Source organism: Meyerozyma guilliermondii, genomic scaffold (assembly GCF_000149425.1).
Source record: "Meyerozyma guilliermondii ATCC 6260 scaffold_2 genomic scaffold, whole genome shotgun sequence".
NCBI lineage: Eukaryota > Fungi > Ascomycota > Pichiomycetes > Serinales > Debaryomycetaceae > Meyerozyma > Meyerozyma guilliermondii.
Window position 1 is genome coordinate 1,547,425 of NW_001809799.1, and position 19,999 is coordinate 1,567,423.

A 19,999-nucleotide genomic window follows, 5' to 3' on the forward strand; every position below is an offset into this window, starting at 1 on the left:
TTCTAGGTTGAGTATTGTAGCCACTAGCAGGTAGTGAAGAGCATCAAGCAAACTTTCGATAGGAAGGAACATATGGCTCGTGTTATAATGAATACTTAGCTCAACCTTTGTGAGCTTGCATATGGAGTCCCGGCTATTGTTGAAGAAAGAACTCAATTCTGTGGTTATAGGTGGAAATATTTCACATTGAGGGTGCAACGAAATAGTGCAATTTCCATCCTCTTCAATGAACAAATGTGGCTTGTACTTGCACTGGGCCCAGAACTTGGCACTCTCCAACGCGTGTCCCAAACAATCGACCAAGTCTCCGTAATCGCCACTTCTAAGTAAAATGTTGTTGAGATGAAGTTTAATTTCAACCTGCTATCAGTACAAATTCCCCAGAAAACAGCTTCATACTTACCACAAATGAGCTACTAGGTATTTTAAGCTGTCCTAGCCTATTCTCGCCTTCCAATCGATATCCAAACGAAAACTGGTCATTATGGCATTGAAGGGTGATCATGTTTGCAACCATTTTCTGGCGCGCGCGCAGTTTTATGTCAAATTACGATTCCAAGGTCATCTCTGTAGCATACAATAATAGGGATTCTTGGTTACTGTAGTGTCTCCCAGCAGCATTGACGTGTATCCTTTGGTAGAGCTGGAGACTATGGCCACTCCTCAAAGCTTCAAGACTCTTCAAGGTGTAGTTGTGCTTTCTTCGTTGTGCAGAGTTCCCACAATAGCACAACTAAAAAGCCTTCCGCTGGAGAGATCAAGGTACTTGGCACTCTACAAGCGCTTCTACAGGCTAAGAATGTTTGTGGGACAGAATCAGTGGAAATTGGACCATTATTGCCGCATTCTCCGACGAAGGTTTCAGAGAGAAGATTTCAACGAAAGAAGATCAGTGGTTTTGGCGGCCGCTGATCCGTCATCTGAGAGTCCAATTCCCACATTGGACAGCGATGGGATCTTGAATCGTCTCGTCAATACTTTGGCTTTTGTTCACAATTCTACAGTACATCTTCCAAGTGCCGCAGATGAGAAGCGACCTTTATACTTTGAAGATCTCAAGGTACCTCAAAGAATGGAGGCTAAAATTATAGGAACCATTCTTGAAATGGATAGGTCACAGGATCCCCGTATCAAGCATGATCCTCATTATAAATGGATCACTGATATTACATCCACTCTTGCATCAATTGATCCTGAAATTCCGCCCAAGCAATTTCCCAAAAAGTTTCCCTCCAGTCCAGGTATGCTAATTGGTATGCGTACACATGAAATAACGTTAATGGGACTCAACGAGACAGTGCAATTGTGCTTATAAATTCTTGCTGTTTGAAATGTCTCCACTCGAGTCCGCGCACAATTTCATCAAATCAGTTCTCAACTTATCAAAACCAAAATTATGGGTTGGTTACCATTTGGCAAGTCTTCCTCGGAAAAGGGCCCAGCACCTACTCAAGTAGAACAAAGGAGTCATCAACCGTTGAATTTGGACCCGCAATCTGATATTTCACACACTTTGAACCAGTTGGATGAAGCCAGCAATGGACCTATTAAGCTCCAAAAAATGACTGCCGAAACCAAAAAAGCCAATGACAAAATGGTGGGAGAGTTCGTTGCCGAGAGACCTGCTAACATGTTCATCATTGACGGCGAAAAGTACAAAGACGAAAGTATAATTTGCACCAACAATGAAACCGGGGGCAAAACTTGCTTGAAGTTACGTTACAACTCGATTGAATTGTTCAAGCAAATGCAAAAGTTGGAATACTTTTGCTCGTTGCCTGATGATATCAACGCCACCTACTTTGAATGTCGAAAGATCAAATAGGATGGTCGGATTTACGCACAATTTTATGGCATTAATTAAAACGAATTTCGGCTCTTAAATGTTGTAGCAACGTCTGCTAAATACAAGGCTATAATTGTATTCAGTTGTATTTAGTGTATTTAGTTGTATTCATACTATCCTTGTGATTGCGTTTGATTGAATGATTTCATGTAACATATCACTGTATCGCTACCATCATAAGTGGTTCAAAGTATTATTAGAGTTTTGGGTACTGCCAGGCACTATAATGCACTTTGGCTACTCCATGATATGCTGTAGTTTATTATAATGCAAAAATCTATCCCATACGTCACTTCATTCTTCGGTTCCGAGAGTCGGACATGCTTGGTCACCGTGAACTTAAATCCAACAGAAAGCTATATCCAACCTCTTTCCACGTCTAGCCACATCTAGCAGCACAAAAGCACCTTAGACCATAAACGATTCTCCGCAACCGCAGGTTCCCTTAGAATTTGGATTCTTGAAAATGAACCTGGAGCTCAATTTATCATCCAACCATTCCATTTCCGACCCAACAATGGAGAAAAGAGCTTTCGAGTCGATCACCACCTTGACACCATCCTGCTCCACTACCTCGTCGAACTTACCGGGTTCGGAGACATACTCCAAGTGGTATGTCAATCCAGAGCAACCTCTGTTCTTGACCCCAATTCTGATCAACTTGGGCTCTGGCTGGTCAAGTAGTCCTTTCAAATGCTCTATTGCGCTGGGACTTAACGTTATAAGAGCCTTGCGGGGCCTCAATGTACGTCTTGGCTTCTTCTTAGTGTGGGTCGATGTAGGGTCTGTTGTAGATGATGCTGTAGATACTTTTGGAACTTCGTTGACTTTTGGTAAAGTGGGTTCTGGGATCACGATTGTCGACTTGTCATTACTACTGCTGTGTTCTTGTTTTGCCAAATCTTCTGAATCAGTCGACTTCATCTTTGGAAGCTGTTTGCTGTCGAAACGAGACGCCCTGGATCTTCTCAATGGCGGTGTACTTTGGTCTTGTGGTATGCTAAGTGAATGTTTGGCCCATTTTGAAGAAGACGAAGTTGAATCATCGGTGTTTCCGTACTTTAAACCAGAATAAAACCCAGGTTTTGATGAAGTTGTGGAGTGAACCGTTTGCATGAATCTCTTCCCAGCCAGTCCAGTCTCATTTGACAAGTAGCGACGACACGCATTTTGTCCATTTATTAATATTTTTCTCGATAACATATTTATATCGAGGTAATAAGAATCTAAAAGTGTACAACCACTATTATAATTAATGTCTATTTGTAAGAAAAGGTCACGAGGGTCGCACTTGTAAGCAGCACTTTCGCAGTGATGATTGGTGGAGAATCAGGAGCCGATCGCGGGAACTGAAATGCAGGAATCGTTGTGCAGGAGAAGACGATCTTTAGATCTATCTCGTGTAGAGACCAATAGAGCCCTTTATTACACCTTTATTACATCAAAAACTTAAACTCACACTAAACTTAACTCCTCTCTTTTTTAAATTGCTTTCGTCTCTTTCTTCAACCAATTGTACTCGACTGAATTTTTTGCGAACGACCCACTCAATTCGTTCCAAACCTGCTGGTGGTACGCATTGATCCAGGTTTTTTCGTTTTTCGTTAACATTGAAACGTCAATCAATTTTTTGCAGAACGGAACCTTTGTTACCGTCTCAAACTCCAAAAAGTTCTTGCCGTTGTAGCTGGTGCCACTTTCCTTGACAAACATGACATTCTCGATACGAATACCATACTCTCCCTCCTCGTAATATCCTGGTTCATTACTCAACAAATGTCCAGGTTTGAGGGTGGTAGTGGCAGCGTTAGGACGAGGTCCAATTCCAATAGGGCCCTCGTGAACGTTCAAATAAGCTCCTACGCCATGACCGGTACCATGACCATAGTCAAGTCCATACTGCCACAAATATTGTCTGGCAACTGCATCAACAGATGCTCCCGTAGTTCCTTCTGGAAACTTCAAACTCCCCAATGCAATGTTCCCCTTTAACACCAATGTATAGTTGCGTATTTCATCAGCAGATGGTTGTCCCATATGAACTGTTCTCGTGGTATCAGTAGTGCCCTCGAAGAATTGGGATCCCGAATCGTTCAAGTACATCTTCAGTGGATTTATGGTGGAGCAAGCTCCTTTTTCTGGCTTGTAGTGTATCACTGCTCCATTGGCACCCGTAGCACTGATAGTAGCAAATGACAACCCTACAAATCCATTCTCTTGTGACCTATAGTGGGTCAACTTCTCATCGGCCTCTATCTCATCAATAAGCTCTCCCTTGTTCATTTCATTTTCCAACCATGCAAAGAAACGACACAAAGCTCTTCCGTCCTTTGAATGGGCAGATTTGGCGCCTTCAAGCTCAGTGCTGTTCTTGATGGCTTTCAAGTCTTCCACAGGTGACCTGGTCGATTGTTTGGAAGCGCCGTCGAGAGTACGAACAATTTCCCAAGAAGCATATTGTGGTGTCAAGAGCGATTTATTGTCCAATTTGAGCTCGGAGCTCATGCGAGTTAATGATGGCCAAAATGCTTCGTATGGCTCAACCTTGATGTTGTTCGACTTCAAGACAGACTGGACCTTGGTATCGAAGCGGAAATTATCGGCAAAGAGAGTGACTTGGCGGTCGCTGGTGATAATCAAGTAGGCGTAGAACACAGGGTTGAACTCGATATCACTACCTCTCATATTCAAGAGCCAGGCAATTTCATCAAGAGCTGAAATAACAAGACCAGCTGCTTTTTGAGCAGTGATCTCTTCTATCACCTTGTCCAATTTAGACGATATACCTTCACCAGTGTACTTGTCGTCCAATACTTTTATGATATTCTCTGGAGGACTAGGCAAGTCTTCAAAATGCTTCCACAGTCGGTCTATCAAGTTGTCAGTTACTGGCACTAGCTCAACACGAGCTTTTTCGAAACGTGACAGCAGGGCAATCTTTGACGTGATTGCGGTGGATATCTTCTCGTACAAGGTGTATGTGATCAACTTTGGGTCAACACCGATTTTAGCAGTGGTTCCCGAATCCAAACTGGCTTGGATGGCCTGAAGAACCGTCCACTCTTCCCATGAGGGCTCACCCTTTGCTCCTTGCTTCAACAACTGCCAGTTGAAATCCAACTCATTGAGAGCCTGGTTGAAATAACGTCCATCAGTAGACAACGCAGCGGTTCCCTCAGGAACGTCATTCATACACATGAGGTCCCTTGTCACAATAGCCACTCCGGCGCTTCCTTGGAACCCGGATATAAAACTCCGTCTTTGGTCTTTTGCTGAAACATATTCCGAATGGTGCTCATCTTCCGAAGGAATAATATACACCGCCAAGTCATGTTTGGCCATCAAACGGCGTAAAGCTTCTAATCTCTTGGAAGTATTGGTCTCTTTTACCTCTGGCACACACAAACTGGCAGCATCAATAGTGAAAACTGAACCCTTTCTGGACCCTCCCGGCAGACCCAGACCGGAACCTCCACGCTTCAAATTTATCTGTTTTGCAAACCAGGATGATCTCCTGTTGCTCCTCGACAACAAGCCTGGCGAACAGGTACAGTTCGCACACTGAGCACGAGAGACTCTTCTGGTACTAATACTCATGGTGTTAATTGTAATGGTGGGAAAATAATTGAACCACCAGATAACGCAGGAGATCACGTGCGCTGCTGGCTAATTATGGGGGAGATGTAGTTGAAGAGTTTTGGAGAGAGGGAAGAGTAAAGTGATGTAAGGATATAGTAGTGACAGTACAGAGTGTCTACTACGTTTAGTTCAACTTTTTGGTTGCTTTCCGAAATTTTTCTTGCTTGTATTTTCTGCCGTCCTCGCTTGGTGACTTCTCGCGCAAGATTAGACAGTGAGAACGAAACCCGATGATATGGATGCCATTATAGAGGTAAGTAGCCATCATGATTCTGTTCTTCAAGTATACTAATACAGTCCATAGAAAGGCTCTACTCTACTAGAGATCCCGTGGAAGTTCAAAACTTACAAAAACTGCTTCAGCAAGTCCAGAGATCTCCACAAGGGTATCAGGTTGCACAAGAATTATTGAATGTATCTTCACCAACCTGTCGATTTTTTGGAGCTCTAACATTCTCTGTGGTTATTCACAATTCCAGAAATTTGACTGAAGATCAATTGTTGCAATTGGTGAACACCCTTGAGCATCATGTGGTGAAACTATTCACAGAATCCAGCACAGTCAATGGTTTTATCATTAAAAAGTTGCTATCCAATTTGCTGCTTTTGTTCATCCAGATCCATCAAAGCTACACAAACCCTTTGCTGTCTCTTGCACTGAAGTTTGGTGGCAGTTCGTCATTGTCAGATTCACAAATCAGTGTTCTACTAAACTTTTCGGCTATCATTGTTGAAGAACTCAGCAGAGAACAAACCTTGCATACTTCAGTCCACAAGAGAGTTTTTGAAAATCTTTTCCCCGAAACCGTTTCATTGTTATCTGTTGTTATTCAGCGTCGACCGCTCCTCGATTACCAGTGCCTTACTTGTCTAAATTCATGGGTGACTTACATTGTGGTTGCTGAGGACGGCTCTGAAATAAGATATACCCCAGAGATTACAGAGCCTGTTATACAATTCATTTTCACCTTTTTCGAGCCAGCATCTACATTCAGAAACGCATCCCAATTAAACGTTGAAACAGTGCACAAGGCCATCACAGTGATGTCTGAAATCTTCGATATCAACCCACGAATGCTAAGTCCTGCTTACCGTACTTCCTTTAGGCGGATATTGTTCGATAAAGATCAATGGGGTGCTAATATGATAGAAGATATCAACTCGCTCGACACAAGTGAGTACGTCGATGAAATCGGTACATTCACCAATTTGGTGGTTTCGTTCATTCTGGTGGATATGCTCCAGTTAGCAAGAACGCTATTATCTCCCGAAACCAGCTATACTCTCAAATTGCTCATGTTGCTTACAGACATCCCTGGTATACCCGCGGAGGATGAGCCTGTAAGTGGACAAATGTTGACTCTATGGGAAGATCTTGCCAACGTATTCATAGATGATTCGGAGACGTTTGAGTCAATGTTCAATCTGGAAACGAATCCTGTCTCAAAGGCTCATTTTGAATCAACCAGAAACGATATGTTTACATCCGTTTGTTTGATTTACTGGGAAGAAAATCAGGTTACCTTCGAGCGAGGTACTAGCTAATTCAGGTCCAGAATTCAATGCTTTCAGATCCAACGTTGCAGATTTCTTCATTGCAGTCTACTCACTTATCACGCTTCCATTTTTTGAGCAACTTCTGATCGATGTGGTGAACAATTTGCATAGCAGGAACGAACAAGACATACCGCTCAAGCTTGAAAGTACAATCTATTTGCTATACAAGATTGCAGACGACATGTCATTCTACGAAAACCAATGCAACGCATTACTTCCTAGCATCAATTCCATCTACAGTGGTGGTATCTTAGACATCCTAATGGGTATAGACCGGGCCTTAAAACCAACCTTTGTTCGTTTTCTTTCAGCAACCCAATTTTTCCTCAAGACATCACAAGGCACTCCATACTTGGGAAAGATACTTGACTTTTTGTTTCTGATCATATTCAGTGATGACTCGAATCTATCTTTAATTGCATCCCGGACCATTCTCACACTTTGCCAGGAATGTCGAGAAAACTTGACTGAATTTCTTCCCGTTTTGGAGGAGATTTTGGGAGAGATGCTCAAGTCCGAGAGTATTGACAACTTGATTCGTCAAAGGCTCTTCAACGCATACGTTAGTGTAGCGCAAATGTTGAAGAATCCAGAAACAATTGCAACCACACTCTTGAATCTTTTAAACGCCATACGGCATCAATTCACAGCTTTCATGGAGCTACACAAATCCTTGAATAGTGAACAAGAAGATTATGTGATATCTCTTCTTTCGTGTGTGAACGAAGTAGGAAAGGCTTGCCAACTTCCAGAAGAATTGGAAGATTTCTACACTGCAGAACAGGCTACTCAAGTTAACATGTACTGGGAATCAGATCCATTGACTATCAAGACACTCGTGCTTCAGATAGTTGAAGATTTTTCTAGGCACTTTCCTTCTCATGCTATTGTTACTGAGAAGTGTTGTCTCATCCTTCGAAGTGGTATTGGTGAACCCATCAACGGTCCGTTCCAGTTTCTGTTTGACCTGATATTGCTCTACATGATAGCCGCAATGGATAGGGAAGTCGCCAATGTTGTTCCTCACATCTTCGGTTTGCTTGAGAAATACGTACTGGTAAACTACAAGTCTTTGCCAACCGAGACACTAGAGGCCGTTATTCAGCGCATTTTCACATCTCATTTAGAGTTCATCAAAACTGAGCCTGATATGGTTCTGTCGTCAGTCCAGCTTTTTGCAACCATGCTTGAGAAATCTCCGTCATCGCTAGTCAAATTGGACACTTTCAAGCTGTCCGTTGTTCCACTTGCTCTTGATTCCTTAATAGCTCAAGAAACATTTATTCTCAAAGCTGCCTCGAAACTCTGGATTCACCTTCTAACGCTTCGAAGAGCGACAAAAGAAGATCAAGATTCAGTTCGGTATCTCATGACAAATTCGGGAGTAGGCCAAGTACTTACGCGAAACTTATTGTCGTCTTTCTTGAGCTCACCCAGATCTAATCTTGAATACTACTATCCTGTCTTTCGAAATTTGATTGGAAAATATCCGCTTGAGTTTAAGCAGTGGATGGCTGAACAGAATGCAGATCAGGCATTCATTAACAAATTAATGATTACCAGGGGCCAAAGGTCTGCAAATGAAGTTTTGAAAACACTATGGATGGATGTCAACCATTTAACCGATTACAACTCCAATTCATACTAAAACTGAATTTCGTATTAAAACATGTACATACACATAAAGTAGTTTATCTACAACATAGAATCAAGTTCCTGGCACAATTCATCGCACTCAGCAACGAAGTCAACATCAAAGAGACTCATCGTCTGATATCTGATCCGCACATTGCCATTGTAAGAATCCTGTCTTGCTCTTAATCTGAAATTAAACTCTTTCATAGTAATTGATTCCATGAGATCTGCAAATTCATTGCTTTCGTTCATATCTTGCTTCTCCTTCAAGTTTATGAGATCTCCAGCAGACATCCCAAATAGCTTTCTGGCTTCTTGATCGAACAACGTTGTCCAAAGCTGTCCTGTTTCATCAGTTATAGAGCAATTCAAGATATATCTGTGCAAGGGTTCTGGGAGAGTAATATTACATTTCTCACATCTCCATCCATCACTTTGCTCGAGGACTTTCCTGTTACATGTGTTTTCTTGTTGACCAGGAGCTTGAGAGTTTCCTGGTACAGTATTACTGCACGCTGGATAAGAAAAGTTGTCCGTCTTGAAATAGCTGATTGTGGCTTTGACACTGAAGAAATCAGGCTTTTCATGCATACCAAGGTTGTCCTCCTGGGCAGCGAGAATGGTTTTTCTGTTCTTGATGTAATTCTGATTTGGACCGGCCTCGACTTTCAAAGACTTGAAATTCTCATTCATTCCTTGATTGTCGTACCAACCCTTGAGTTGATAGGCTTCCGGGGTATCAGGATTTACCACCATTGATCCAGAGTGAGTCAAGGTGAGTGATCTTCCTCCGAAGTCTTGAACTTTACAACCCTTAAAAGCGATAACTGAACCCTCACTGGTGTTGAATTCGAGCGCAGTTTGGTTCCACAAACCGATATCAATGGCAAAGTTTGAATCATCCACGATAGTGATGTTTCTGCGATCAAACGCCTTACCAGTTGACTTTGCCGTGATCTGGAACACTGGGTTTGCAGTCTTCAAAACACCAATAACATCCACTACAGCGTTTACCTCAGCAGCCTGAATCTTGTCCAACTTGGTGAAGTTAAAGTGAAGCTTGGGCACATCAGATGTATCGAAACACTCGGTGATCACGGTATCCTTGTCGAGAGCTAATTCGTACGGGTGAGTCAAGTGAGAAAACTGAGGCTTAGCTTGTTGGATTCTGGCACGTTCCACAGTATAGACTTTACCCTCTTCCAATGTGTTGTAGAACTGTTCAGCGACGTCATTGAAGGCGGTGGCTCTGATCTCGTCAGACTCATCCAAAAAGTTGACATTAAACAACTTGCCTTCACCTCGCGCATTCGACCACTTTCTGATATCACCTTTGAATGATACTCTAGCCTTGATACGCCAATTGTTTTGGTAAGGAGACAACAGTTCGATGGGGTTGAACGTTTGACCCGCGGTAGATTGGCCACTCTTATGTTGGGATTTGACTGGTTTAGCAGGCGTTGGCTCCATTGAATTGGCACGCTGACCGGCGCTAGCGCCTTGTAATTGTAGAGCATCGTCCTCGGGGTGCTCAGCATAGTAAGCGTCACAAGAAACTACCGGGTTTGAGTGTTTGCTGCTTGTGGTGTGGATAATCTCACAGTCTGATACGATGATAATGTGTTTCTGAGTTGCCACCAAACTATATTTCTTGACAGTAATAACAGAGCCCTTGTGGAGGACCCGTTCGCCTCACAGTATGGCATGAGCTCAGCAGCGATCAACCCATGTAAAGAATATTGACCATCATTTAAAAGGATGCGAAACCGGTGAGGAGCCAGATCGCCACTATTTTCAAGAAGCTTAACATTTGAGACTTGGACTGTAAAGGGTTTGTTCTGGTAAAGATGTTGATCCTTCTTGGATAAGACGGCACGTAGAGCGCCTCCAGTAAGCCCCAAGTCAGATGGTGAGGTCATTATGAATACGCGTTAGGTTCACGCGGTTCAAAAGTTCGCGAAAGAGTGGTGAGAAGTGGCATGCAGGACACCAGCTATTGATGAGTTCGATCTATATTCATGGGGATCTATGTTTCGTACTACAACTTCGACTGCACGCTCACGGCGTTGAACAATTCGTCTCTTTCATTAAGCTTGACCGCTCCACTCCGCAATAATGCACGGGTAAGGTCATCGATGAGATCATCACAGTTTTCGATTCCGATACACAATCGGATCAAGTCTTCGGGAAAGTCCCGCTCTTCTCTTGTTTTGGCATCGATGGATGCGTGAGACATCTTACATGGCATCGATATGAGCGAATTGACACAACCAAAGGACACGGCAATCCCAAAAATTTCGGTGCTCTCCACTATCTTTTCTGACACTTTAATGCTACCAGTCTCGAAACTTAGCACTGCACCTGCTCCTTTGCACATACTGGCGTGCAAGTCGTACTGAGGGTGCGATTTTATACCTGGGTAACGAACCTTGAACCCAATATTGGCCAAAAACTCGGCGATTCTTACACAGTTCTGTTGCTGACGTTCGACTCTAACGGCCAATGTTCTCAAGCCTCGGGACAAGAGCCACGAGTCAAATGGAGACAATCCACAACCGGTGGAATTGATCACATAGTATATCTTTTCCGCCAAAGCTGCGCTTCTGGTGGCTAAAACTCCCGCCATGATATCATGGTGTCCATTAAGGTATTTGGTAGCCGATTCGTATTGGATATCAACACCGAAATCCAATGGAGTCATAAGCACAGGCGACATCATGGTATTATCGAAAACAACCACTATATCAGGGTTGATTTTATGTGCTTCTCTGGTGATGGTGCGAACATCACACACCTTGATGAGAGGATTGGTTGGACTTTCTAAAAAAATCATCTTGGTACCCGAGTGTATTTTCGATACAAGCAATTCTGTGTTTGTCGTGTCATAGTGGTGAACTTTCAAGTCACCTTTATTGTTCAAATATGTGAGCAATCGATGGGTTCCTCCATACAAATCATCACCTGCAATGACCTCGTCGCCAGGACTCAATAATCTGGTAATGACATCAAGGCATCCCATTCCGCTGGTCACCGCAAACGCATGGTTTGCTCTCATAATCTTGGCTATATGGTTCTGTAAATGGGTTCTAGTTGGGTTGCCGGATCGAGTATAGTCGTATTCACCCATATTCGAAAGCGAAGGTTGCTTGAAAGTGGCCGATTGGTATAGCGGCGCCACCGACGCATTGTACTGGTCCGTACTTTTGCTGAGAACAAGCTCTGTCTCGAGGTTGTATTTCCGGGGTGACATAGTTGAAGAACGAGATTATGACTCTGATGAGAAAATCAATCGCACCAGGTCACGTGCTCCACGATAAGGGTGGAGAAATAGAAGGTGAGGATGCATTGAAAATGCATTCGAAATCTACGAGCGACGAGATATGATAGAACAATTGTGATATATCTATTGAGCAGATTCTTATGTGTGTTTTCCACCTTTTGTTACCTTAACTTTTCTGTTTCTCCATCTTTCTCTTTGCATGCATTCTATTTAGTACAAGCCAATCTACAAGTCACTACGAGTGACCTTTCTGATATCGTGGGGTTCCTTGCTCAACAACACTTTGGGTCCCGAAAATGGCTCGCAAGAATCTCTTCCTGAAACAGGTCCAACATGCATTGGTTTACCCTCTTGCAAGTTCTTCAAGAGCTCAACGGTCTTCTCACCGGTCAAGTCCTCGGCGTAGTCGTCGTTCACTCCCATCATAGGTCCATTGACACAAGCTCCCAAGCATTCGACTTCCTCTAATGTGAACAAATTGTCTGGGGTGGTTTGACCAGGCTTTATTTTAAGATGGTTCTTTATAGCGTCCATAACCTCATCACTGCCACACAATTGGCATGGCGTAGTAGTGCAAACTTGAAGATGGTACTTGCCCATTGGCTTTCTGTTGTACATGGTATAGAATGTAGCCACTTCGTAGACTCTCATAGGAGGCATATCCAACATTTTAGCTACGTAGTTCATGACCGAAATGGCAGTGAATCCGTGCTGCCTTTGACCCAAGTCCAAAAGTGGCATGACTGCTGCCTTCTTGTATTGTGGTGGGTATTTGGCAATGATTTCCTTGGCCCTTTTCAAGTTGTCTGCATTGAACTCAAAAGGAATATCAGGATTGTCAACCTTGGTGTTTCTATGCACAGAAATAATGGATGAGAAACGCACAGGCGTCACTGGCCGGGCTGTACGAGCCGAAATCCGGGCTTGTTGCCATAATGTTTTTCTGAACATGACGGAGTACTGGTGGTTCCTAAACTTCATCGCGTAAACTGATTTAGGCGGAGGTGATTGGTTGGTTGTGTGCAGGAACCAAATGTGAGACTATTGCAACGATTTTAGAACTGAATGGAGTAGAGGAAGCGTTGCAAGAGATGAGAAGTGGACGTTTGGTTGTCACATTGAGAAAGCTCCTTCTTTAGAGCTATTTGGCCAAGAATCTTTTTTGATTGAAACTTTTACTTTTAATATTAGCAAAACTATTACACCTCTAGACTATTCCAGTTTCTCATCTACTCTCCATTCTCTCCTTGATTCTTTATCACTTACTTCTCCCTCTTTCTTTATTCTTCTTTACTTTCTTCTTCATCTCATCTTCTTCTTTCCTCCACTTATCGTCACGTGACTTCTTGGACTTGGGGAGTTGAGCACAGAGCAATTAATTGACAGTTCATCTATATTAATAACGTTGCATCGGGTGTTATAATCATAATAGAGCGACATCATAAGAGCTGGAAGTTGTTTTCTATAAGAATCAATTGCATAAGAGGTGATTATAGTCGTTGGATACCTCATATATCAATATTTCATTTTTCCTTCGGAACCACTAATAATCCATCCATCTCGAAATCCTCACAAATACACCTTAAATGGCTCCCCTAGAGACACCCAAGTCTCCATCGCGATCAACGCGAAATATAGACCCACCAAGAGTGGATGAGGCACCATCTTTACCGTCAATGTCTCCTCGAAGGCGAACGCAGAAACCCATATTCAGCGATAGATACATTCCCAACCGAACTGGAGTCGATCTTCAGGCTGCTTTCAGTCTTTCATCTCAGGAAGTTCTTCCAGATTTACGACGGCGAGGGGATGCGGACAATGAGATCCAAATCCGCAAAGAAGAAGAAGCCAATCGAACGTTCTCTACCGTGCTCAAGGCGGAATTGTTCGGCGACAATGTACCGATGGCAACTGCCAACTTGGCTTCCCCCAGAGCGAAAAAACCACCAAGTAGTAATAGTCTCAGTGATCCAGACTCATCAACTCCTTCCAATTCAGGGTCGGCACCTTCATCAAGTAACGGCCGAGATCGTACCCCGCCCCGTTCTGCCAATCACGACGACATAACAAGCACTCCGCGCCAATCTACCAACCTATTCACGTATCAATCACCCAAAAAGTCCCGTCCAATATCTCGTGATTTGCAAAATGAGCTCTACTCACTTTCTCCAGTACGACAAGATTCGCAGAAACTCTTACTTCTGCCACAAAAAAAGCCTAGAAACATTTCCAAAGTCCCCTACCGAGTGCTAGATGCGCCAGAACTACTGGACGACTTCTACCTCAATCTTGTCGACTGGGGTCAGCAGGATATATTGGCTGTTGGCCTAGGTGATAGTGTGTATCTCTGGGACGGTGCAACCCAGTCCGTGGACCGGTTGTGCAATCTTTCCAACAAGGATAAGGTAACCAGCATCAATTGGATTGGTTCTGGCACCCATCTTGCCATTGGCACTCTGCAAGGTCTTGTTGAAATTTGGGATGCAACAAAGATGAAATGCGTACGGACTATGACGGGCCACAGTCTTCGTGTGAGCTCGCTTTCGTGGAATGAGCATATCTTGTCTAGTGGTCTGAGAGACCGCAGCATACTCAATCGTGACGTACGAGTCGAGAGTCATTATATCAACAAGTTTGAGCATCACAAGCTGGAAGTTTGCGGGCTTCGATGGAATGTTGATGAGAACAAATTGGCATCGGGAGGAAATGACAACCGAGTTTTCGTATGGGATGGACTCAACACTACCCCAGTACATGAGTTTTCAGAGCATGTTGCTGCTGTGAAGGCACTTGCATGGTCTCCTCATCAAAGAGGAATCCTTGCTTCAGGTGGTGGAACTACCGACAAAACCATCAAGGTTTGGAACACTTTGACAGGGTCGAAAGTGCAAGATGTAAATACTGGTTCCCAAGTGTGTAATCTCATCTGGCTGCGTAGCCTGAATGAGTTGGTGTCTACCCATGGATATTCACGATATCAAATAGTTGTGTGGAAGTATCCGTCAATGCAACAGATAGCTCAATTGACTGGACATACAAGTCGAGTCCACTATCTCTCGCTTTCTCCTGATGGCGAGACCATTGTGACTGGTGCTGGTGATGAAACGCTTCGGTTTTGGAACGTTTTTGAGAAGAATCGCAATGATGAACCACCATCCTCGGTGTTGTTGGATGCGTTTAGTCAATTGAGATGAGGCCGGAAGAAGCTGAAGATACTACTGCGAGACTACTACTTTTCAAGTGGCTCTACAGGTGGTTACAGGTGGTTCTACGTGTTGCTTGAATACACTTTGGTGCCGCTCTGTATAGCTCTCTGCAATCGGTAAGTCTAGAAGTGCTCGGAAATTGTACACGAGCTCTCTTTTGCCCGGTGCCACTCTTATGTACGTTCTTAACTTGGTCCTGGACCAGCTACTGTATATTATGTGTACCAGAAATGTATACTACTATCGCCGTGCAGCCTCTTCTCGGTGCCGCTTACTGCCAAATCAGGATGGCTGCGGAACCCGACTGCATGTACTGATTACTCATGAGGCACCTTAAAAGGGCCGCTTTCGCACCCGCCGCCAAAAACATATAACCATCATGGCCGTTTCCAAAGACCTTTCCCATCACCTTTCCGAAGAAGCCCGTTCTCGTAAGAACTCGCCATTGAAGTCTGCTTTCAAATATTACAAGCAACCAGGAATGACCTTTTTGGGTGGAGGTTTACCTCGTAGTGACTATTTCCCATACTCCAAGGTGACGGCAGAAATTCCTTCTGCTCCGTTTGCGGAAGGTGTGGCTGCTCCCCTCACGGAGTCCAACAAAACTGTGCTCGAAGTCAACAAAGATGCAAGTTTGAATGGTGAAAATGAGATAGAACTTGCCCGTTCTTTACAATACGGTTACACCGAAGGTCAACCAGAACTTGTCGAGTTCTTGAAAGAACACACAAAGACTATCCATAAGGTGCCATATGATGACTGGTCTGTAATCTTGTCAATTGGAAACACCCAATCGTGGGATGCTACCTTAAGAACATTTGCTACTCGTGGTGACTCCATTCTTGTCGAAGAGTACTCGTTCAGTTCAGCATTGGAAACTGTCCACGCTCAGGGTATCAACACGATTCCAGTAGCTATGGATGCTGAGGGAATCTTGCCAGAAGCATTGGAGAAAATGTTGGATCAATGGGTTGGTCCTAAGCCAAAACTCTTGTACACTATTTCCACCGGTCAAAACCCTACAGGATCTTGTTTGAGTGCCGACCGTAGACGCGCTGTCTACAAGTTGGCTCAGAAACACGATTTTATCATTGTTGAGGATGAACCCTACTACTTTTTGCAAATGGAGACATACACCACCGATAAGGCCCAACGTGCTTCTAGACACGTTCACAGCCACGAGGAGTTTGTCAAAGCTTTGGTACCTTCTTTCCTTTCCATGGATACAGAAGGTAGAGTCATACGTCTTGATTCTGTTTCCAAGGTTTTGGCACCTGGTCTTAGACTCGGATGGATTGTTGGCCAGGAACGTCTTTTGGAAAGATTTGTGCGTCTTCACGAGGTATCGATTCAATGTCCTTCCGGCCTCAGTCTGTCGCTCATTAACTCGTTGTTGCAGAAATGGGGACAAAGCGGCTACATGGACTGGCTCATGGGTATCAGAAGTGAATATACCCACAATAGAGATGTTGCCATTGATGCCGTGAACGATTTCTTCCCCAAGGAAGTGACCAGCTTCATTCCTCCCGTTGCTGGTATGTTTTTCACCGTCACTTTCGATGCATCAAAGCATCCTAAATTCAAAGAGCTTGATGAAGATCCTCTTAAGGTCGAGACTGCAATTTACAACCAGGGCTTACTGCAGGGTTGTTTGATGATTCCTGGCTCGTGGTTCAAAGCCGATGGTACGTCTAACCCTCCCCAACCACCTCTTCCAGAGAACAAAGATGCTAAGAATTTGATCTTTTTCAGAGGTACTTATGCTGCGGTTGCGCTTGACGAGTTGCGCAGTGGGTTGGAGAAGTTTGCCAAAGGAGTCAGAGTAGAGTATGGTTTAGAATAGAGTATCGGAAAGAATATAATAGAAATCCAATTTCCGTAATGAACTGGTTTATAAACAAATTAATTTGAAAACCGATCAATGGACCTGAGTTCGCATCGCTTACCCCAGCTATCTTCAAATTCAAATCTCACTGCGCGAAGTTTATATTTAATGCATATATTGAAGCTTCCATGGCTAGGGCACAGAGGTATGTAAAGGTCAACTTGAAGGGAGCTCGCTACTAACACAGTGGACAATCGGAAAATTGAGTGTTTTGCAGTGTCGGTGAATTATGATGGCACAAGATTGGCTTCTGGTGGACTCGATGGAAATGTCAAAGTTTGGGACACAGGTTCAATTTCCGCCACATTGAAGGAAAATAATGAACCCAATACTGAGTCAGTGGGTCTCAGTAAGCCACTAAAGCGTCCTTTGTGTACTGTTAGTCGTCATAATGGAGCTGTAACATGTGTCAAATTCTCACCTGATGGTCGATACTTGGCTACTGGATCCGACGATAAAATTGTTTTAATATGGGAACGAGATCTACAAGCACGCCCCAAGCAATTTGGCGACACGGAAGCCGACCTTGAGCATTGGACGGTTCGAAAAAGACTCGTAGCTCACGATAATGACGTCCAAGATATGTGCTGGTCGCCCGATGGGTCATTGTTGGTGTCAGTAGGACTCGATAGACTGATTATAATTTGGAGCGGAGTTACGTTTGAGCGTATTAAGCGCTATGACATTCACCAGTCGATGGTAAAGGGAGTCGTATTTGATCCTGCTAACAAGTTTTTTGCAACTGCTTCCGACGATAGAAGCGTACGTATATTTCGCTACTACAGAAAGCAGAGTGAGAATAGCTACGAGTTTCAGATGGAGCATGTGGTGATGGAGCCATTTCGAAAATCTCCCTTGACATCTTACTTTCGGCGTATGACTTGGTCCCCGGATGGACAACATATTGCCGTACCCAATGCTACCAATGGTCCCGTAACATCTGTGGCAGTCATAAATCGAGGTGATTGGGGGACAGATCTCTCGTTAATTGGTCATGAAGCGCCTTGTGAGGTGTGTTCTTTTGCACCCAGACTTTTTAACACTGATGTTAAGAACGATAATAATTCAAATGTTTCAACTATATTGGCTACTGGTGGCCAGGATCGTACCCTAGCAATCTGGAGTACAGCTACAAGCAAGCCTTTGGTTGTGGCTCAGAATATTGTTCAAGATCCAATCACTGATATGTGTTGGTCGCCCACGGCTGATACATTATACGTTAGCTCGCTTGACGGGGCAATCACCTGTATTGTGTTCGACAAGAATGAACTAGGAATTGTCGCAGGAACAGACGTCAACTTGTCTCAATTGCATCGATATGGAGGAGATCGTGAATCGGCTATACTTCCAGAAACTGTTGAGCAGCTCCTTTTGGAAGAAAAGGCAACACCATTGACCGACAAGAAAAAGGTTCTCCCAGCTAATAATGTATTCTCTGGCCAGAGGATCACCCCTGAATCTACTGTGGCTACCTCTTCGACTCCCAAAAAGGATCTTGAAGCTGTTTCAACCAGACTAAACTTGCAGTCTCAGAAGGTGACCACAAAAGATGGAAAGAAAAGGGTCGCTCCTCTACTTGTTTCGTCGTCGAACAATGGCTCCACTTTACCCGCTACCACTCCTGTGCTCTCGTTGGATCGCAAAAGAAACACTAGGATTTCTCGACCCAATTACTCAATGCCAAGATTGGGAGTACAGTCTGCTATTCATGGTTTACGCTCCAGAAGCAACAAGTTGCATGAAGAGGCGCGGGATTTTGAAGATCAGGACAATGACAATGAGGACATGGCACTTGGAATAGAGGCTCTGACGGACAATCAGACAAACATATCTGCAGCATCTGTCAAACGACAAAAGAGCAAAATGAGACGCATTGTCAACGAACGAAGGTATCCATACTCACTACGTAACATCTCTCTGTTGCCAGAAGTCCTCTTCAATAATCATGGTGCGATGAATGCAAAAGTGAGTAAATTCGTTGGTCTTGGGTTTGAAGAATCTCACCAAAATCCTTCAGGTGAGTATCTTACGAGCAGTGCTATAGAAGTGCTAGACGACGAATTTTTCTTTGAGGTTGTTGTGAGAACATTTCAGGTAAATCGCATAGTTGACGGGGAAAAGGTCCAAGACTCGGTCACCATCGAAGTACGCAATGGTGCGTCTTGGCCACAAGATGATGAAAATCCCATTGAGGAGAACAATCGGGTAGACTTTCAGGACCCTACCATAGTAAGTGTGACTTCAAACTTGAACTTGAAGGACCGTTTGTTTCAACTCTATTACCCATTTAAGGTACAGCATGTTGTACCGCTCGTTGGACTGCAAGAGACCTTTATCTTGCTTGCTTCACTTCAAGGCACAGTTCATATAATATCGTATCCCTCAGGACGGAACATTTGTGCTCCAATAGAACTTGCAGAAACCATTCTTCTGGTTCAATTCAAAAACTGTCATTTGATGGTGCTTACGTGCTCCGGGTTGTTATATGTGTGGAAACTTATTAATGGCAAATTGCATGGCGTTATCACTCGAGTGTCGATAGCCACAATACTAAATTGCCAAGTTACACTTCCAGCAATTACTGGTGACAAACGGCCAAGAAAGAGTGCTGATGTGCCGCAAGTTACAACTCTGTCGATCAAGTGTCTCGAGCTTGGAGAAGACGGAATGCCTTATGTGCTTCTTGAAGATGATAGTACAGTCTACAAATACTGTGCAAACCTTATGGTTTGGACAAAAGTAGTAGAACCATGGTACTTCCATGTGGTCAATGAGATTGAAAATGTACCATTTTCCACTCGTGGATTTCTTCTTGTTAATGGGTTTAACAATTTCAAGAATTCCATCATTGCCGGATCTAACAAGCGCTATGTCTTTGATGAGAGCACTGAAACCTTACAAACTGTCATGAAGCAGCGATACCAAGAGCAACTAGACTTATAAATGCATTA

The 19,999-nt window shown here is 43.7% G+C and overlaps 12 protein-coding genes across 12 annotated transcripts; 7 read left to right on the forward strand and 5 right to left on the reverse strand. All coding sequences in view use genetic code 12, as the record gives it.

Annotated features, from left to right (window-relative positions):
- Positions 1–652: 652 nt before the first annotated feature.
- Positions 653–1,315, forward strand: PGUG_02068 (uncharacterized protein; the record flags this gene model as incomplete). The annotated part of the gene is made up of 1 exon (XM_001486347.1): positions 653–1,315. One exon carries the CDS (start codon positions 653–655, stop codon positions 1,313–1,315), a length of 663 nt encoding a protein of 220 aa, XP_001486397.2.
- Positions 1,316–1,396: 81 nt separating this feature from the next.
- PGUG_02069 (uncharacterized protein) lies at positions 1,397–1,825 on the forward strand (the record flags this gene model as incomplete). The annotated part of the gene is made up of 1 exon (XM_001486348.1): positions 1,397–1,825. One exon carries the CDS (start codon positions 1,397–1,399, stop codon positions 1,823–1,825), a length of 429 nt encoding a protein of 142 aa, XP_001486398.1.
- Positions 1,826–2,254: 429 nt separating this feature from the next.
- ISA1 (Fe-binding Fe/S cluster assembly protein) lies at positions 2,255–3,049 on the reverse strand (the record flags this gene model as incomplete). Its single annotated transcript, XM_001486349.1, has 1 exon — positions 2,255–3,049. The coding sequence occupies one exon, from the start codon at positions 3,047–3,049 to the stop codon at positions 2,255–2,257; it is 795 nt and encodes a 264-aa protein (XP_001486399.2).
- A 279-nt stretch (positions 3,050–3,328) lies between these two features.
- PGUG_02071 (aminopeptidase P) lies at positions 3,329–5,443 on the reverse strand (the record flags this gene model as incomplete). The annotated part of the gene is made up of 1 exon (XM_001486350.1): positions 3,329–5,443. The coding sequence occupies one exon, from the start codon at positions 5,441–5,443 to the stop codon at positions 3,329–3,331; it is 2,115 nt and encodes a 704-aa protein (XP_001486400.2).
- A 1,086-nt stretch (positions 5,444–6,529) lies between these two features.
- On the forward strand, positions 6,530–7,030 carry PGUG_02072 (uncharacterized protein; the record flags this gene model as incomplete). The annotated part of the gene is made up of 1 exon (XM_001486351.1): positions 6,530–7,030. One exon carries the CDS (start codon positions 6,530–6,532, stop codon positions 7,028–7,030), a length of 501 nt encoding a protein of 166 aa, XP_001486401.2.
- Positions 7,031–7,223: 193 nt separating this feature from the next.
- On the forward strand, positions 7,224–8,690 carry PDR6 (Pdr6p; the record flags this gene model as incomplete). Its single annotated transcript, XM_001486352.1, has 1 exon — positions 7,224–8,690. One exon carries the CDS (start codon positions 7,224–7,226, stop codon positions 8,688–8,690), a length of 1,467 nt encoding a protein of 488 aa, XP_001486402.2.
- Positions 8,691–8,737: 47 nt separating this feature from the next.
- On the reverse strand, positions 8,738–10,147 carry RFA1 (replication factor A subunit protein; the record flags this gene model as incomplete). Its single annotated transcript, XM_001486353.1, has 1 exon — positions 8,738–10,147. The coding sequence occupies one exon, from the start codon at positions 10,145–10,147 to the stop codon at positions 8,738–8,740; it is 1,410 nt and encodes a 469-aa protein (XP_001486403.2).
- A 568-nt stretch (positions 10,148–10,715) lies between these two features.
- Positions 10,716–11,927, reverse strand: PGUG_02075 (cystathionine beta-lyase; the record flags this gene model as incomplete). Its single annotated transcript, XM_001486354.1, has 1 exon — positions 10,716–11,927. The coding sequence occupies one exon, from the start codon at positions 11,925–11,927 to the stop codon at positions 10,716–10,718; it is 1,212 nt and encodes a 403-aa protein (XP_001486404.1).
- A 255-nt stretch (positions 11,928–12,182) lies between these two features.
- PGUG_02076 (uncharacterized protein) lies at positions 12,183–12,938 on the reverse strand (the record flags this gene model as incomplete). The annotated part of the gene is made up of 1 exon (XM_001486355.1): positions 12,183–12,938. The coding sequence occupies one exon, from the start codon at positions 12,936–12,938 to the stop codon at positions 12,183–12,185; it is 756 nt and encodes a 251-aa protein (XP_001486405.1).
- Positions 12,939–13,543: 605 nt separating this feature from the next.
- On the forward strand, positions 13,544–15,151 carry CDH1 (Cdh1p; the record flags this gene model as incomplete). Its single annotated transcript, XM_001486356.1, has 1 exon — positions 13,544–15,151. The coding sequence occupies one exon, from the start codon at positions 13,544–13,546 to the stop codon at positions 15,149–15,151; it is 1,608 nt and encodes a 535-aa protein (XP_001486406.2).
- Positions 15,152–15,542: 391 nt separating this feature from the next.
- Positions 15,543–17,006, forward strand: ARO8 (bifunctional 2-aminoadipate transaminase/aromatic-amino-acid:2-oxoglutarate transaminase; the record flags this gene model as incomplete). Its single annotated transcript, XM_001486357.1, has 1 exon — positions 15,543–17,006. One exon carries the CDS (start codon positions 15,543–15,545, stop codon positions 17,004–17,006), a length of 1,464 nt encoding a protein of 487 aa, XP_001486407.2.
- Positions 17,007–17,630: 624 nt separating this feature from the next.
- On the forward strand, positions 17,631–19,991 carry HIR1 (Hir1p; the record flags this gene model as incomplete). The annotated part of the gene is made up of 1 exon (XM_001486358.1): positions 17,631–19,991. One exon carries the CDS (start codon positions 17,631–17,633, stop codon positions 19,989–19,991), a length of 2,361 nt encoding a protein of 786 aa, XP_001486408.2.
- Positions 19,992–19,999: the final 8 nt, after the last annotated feature.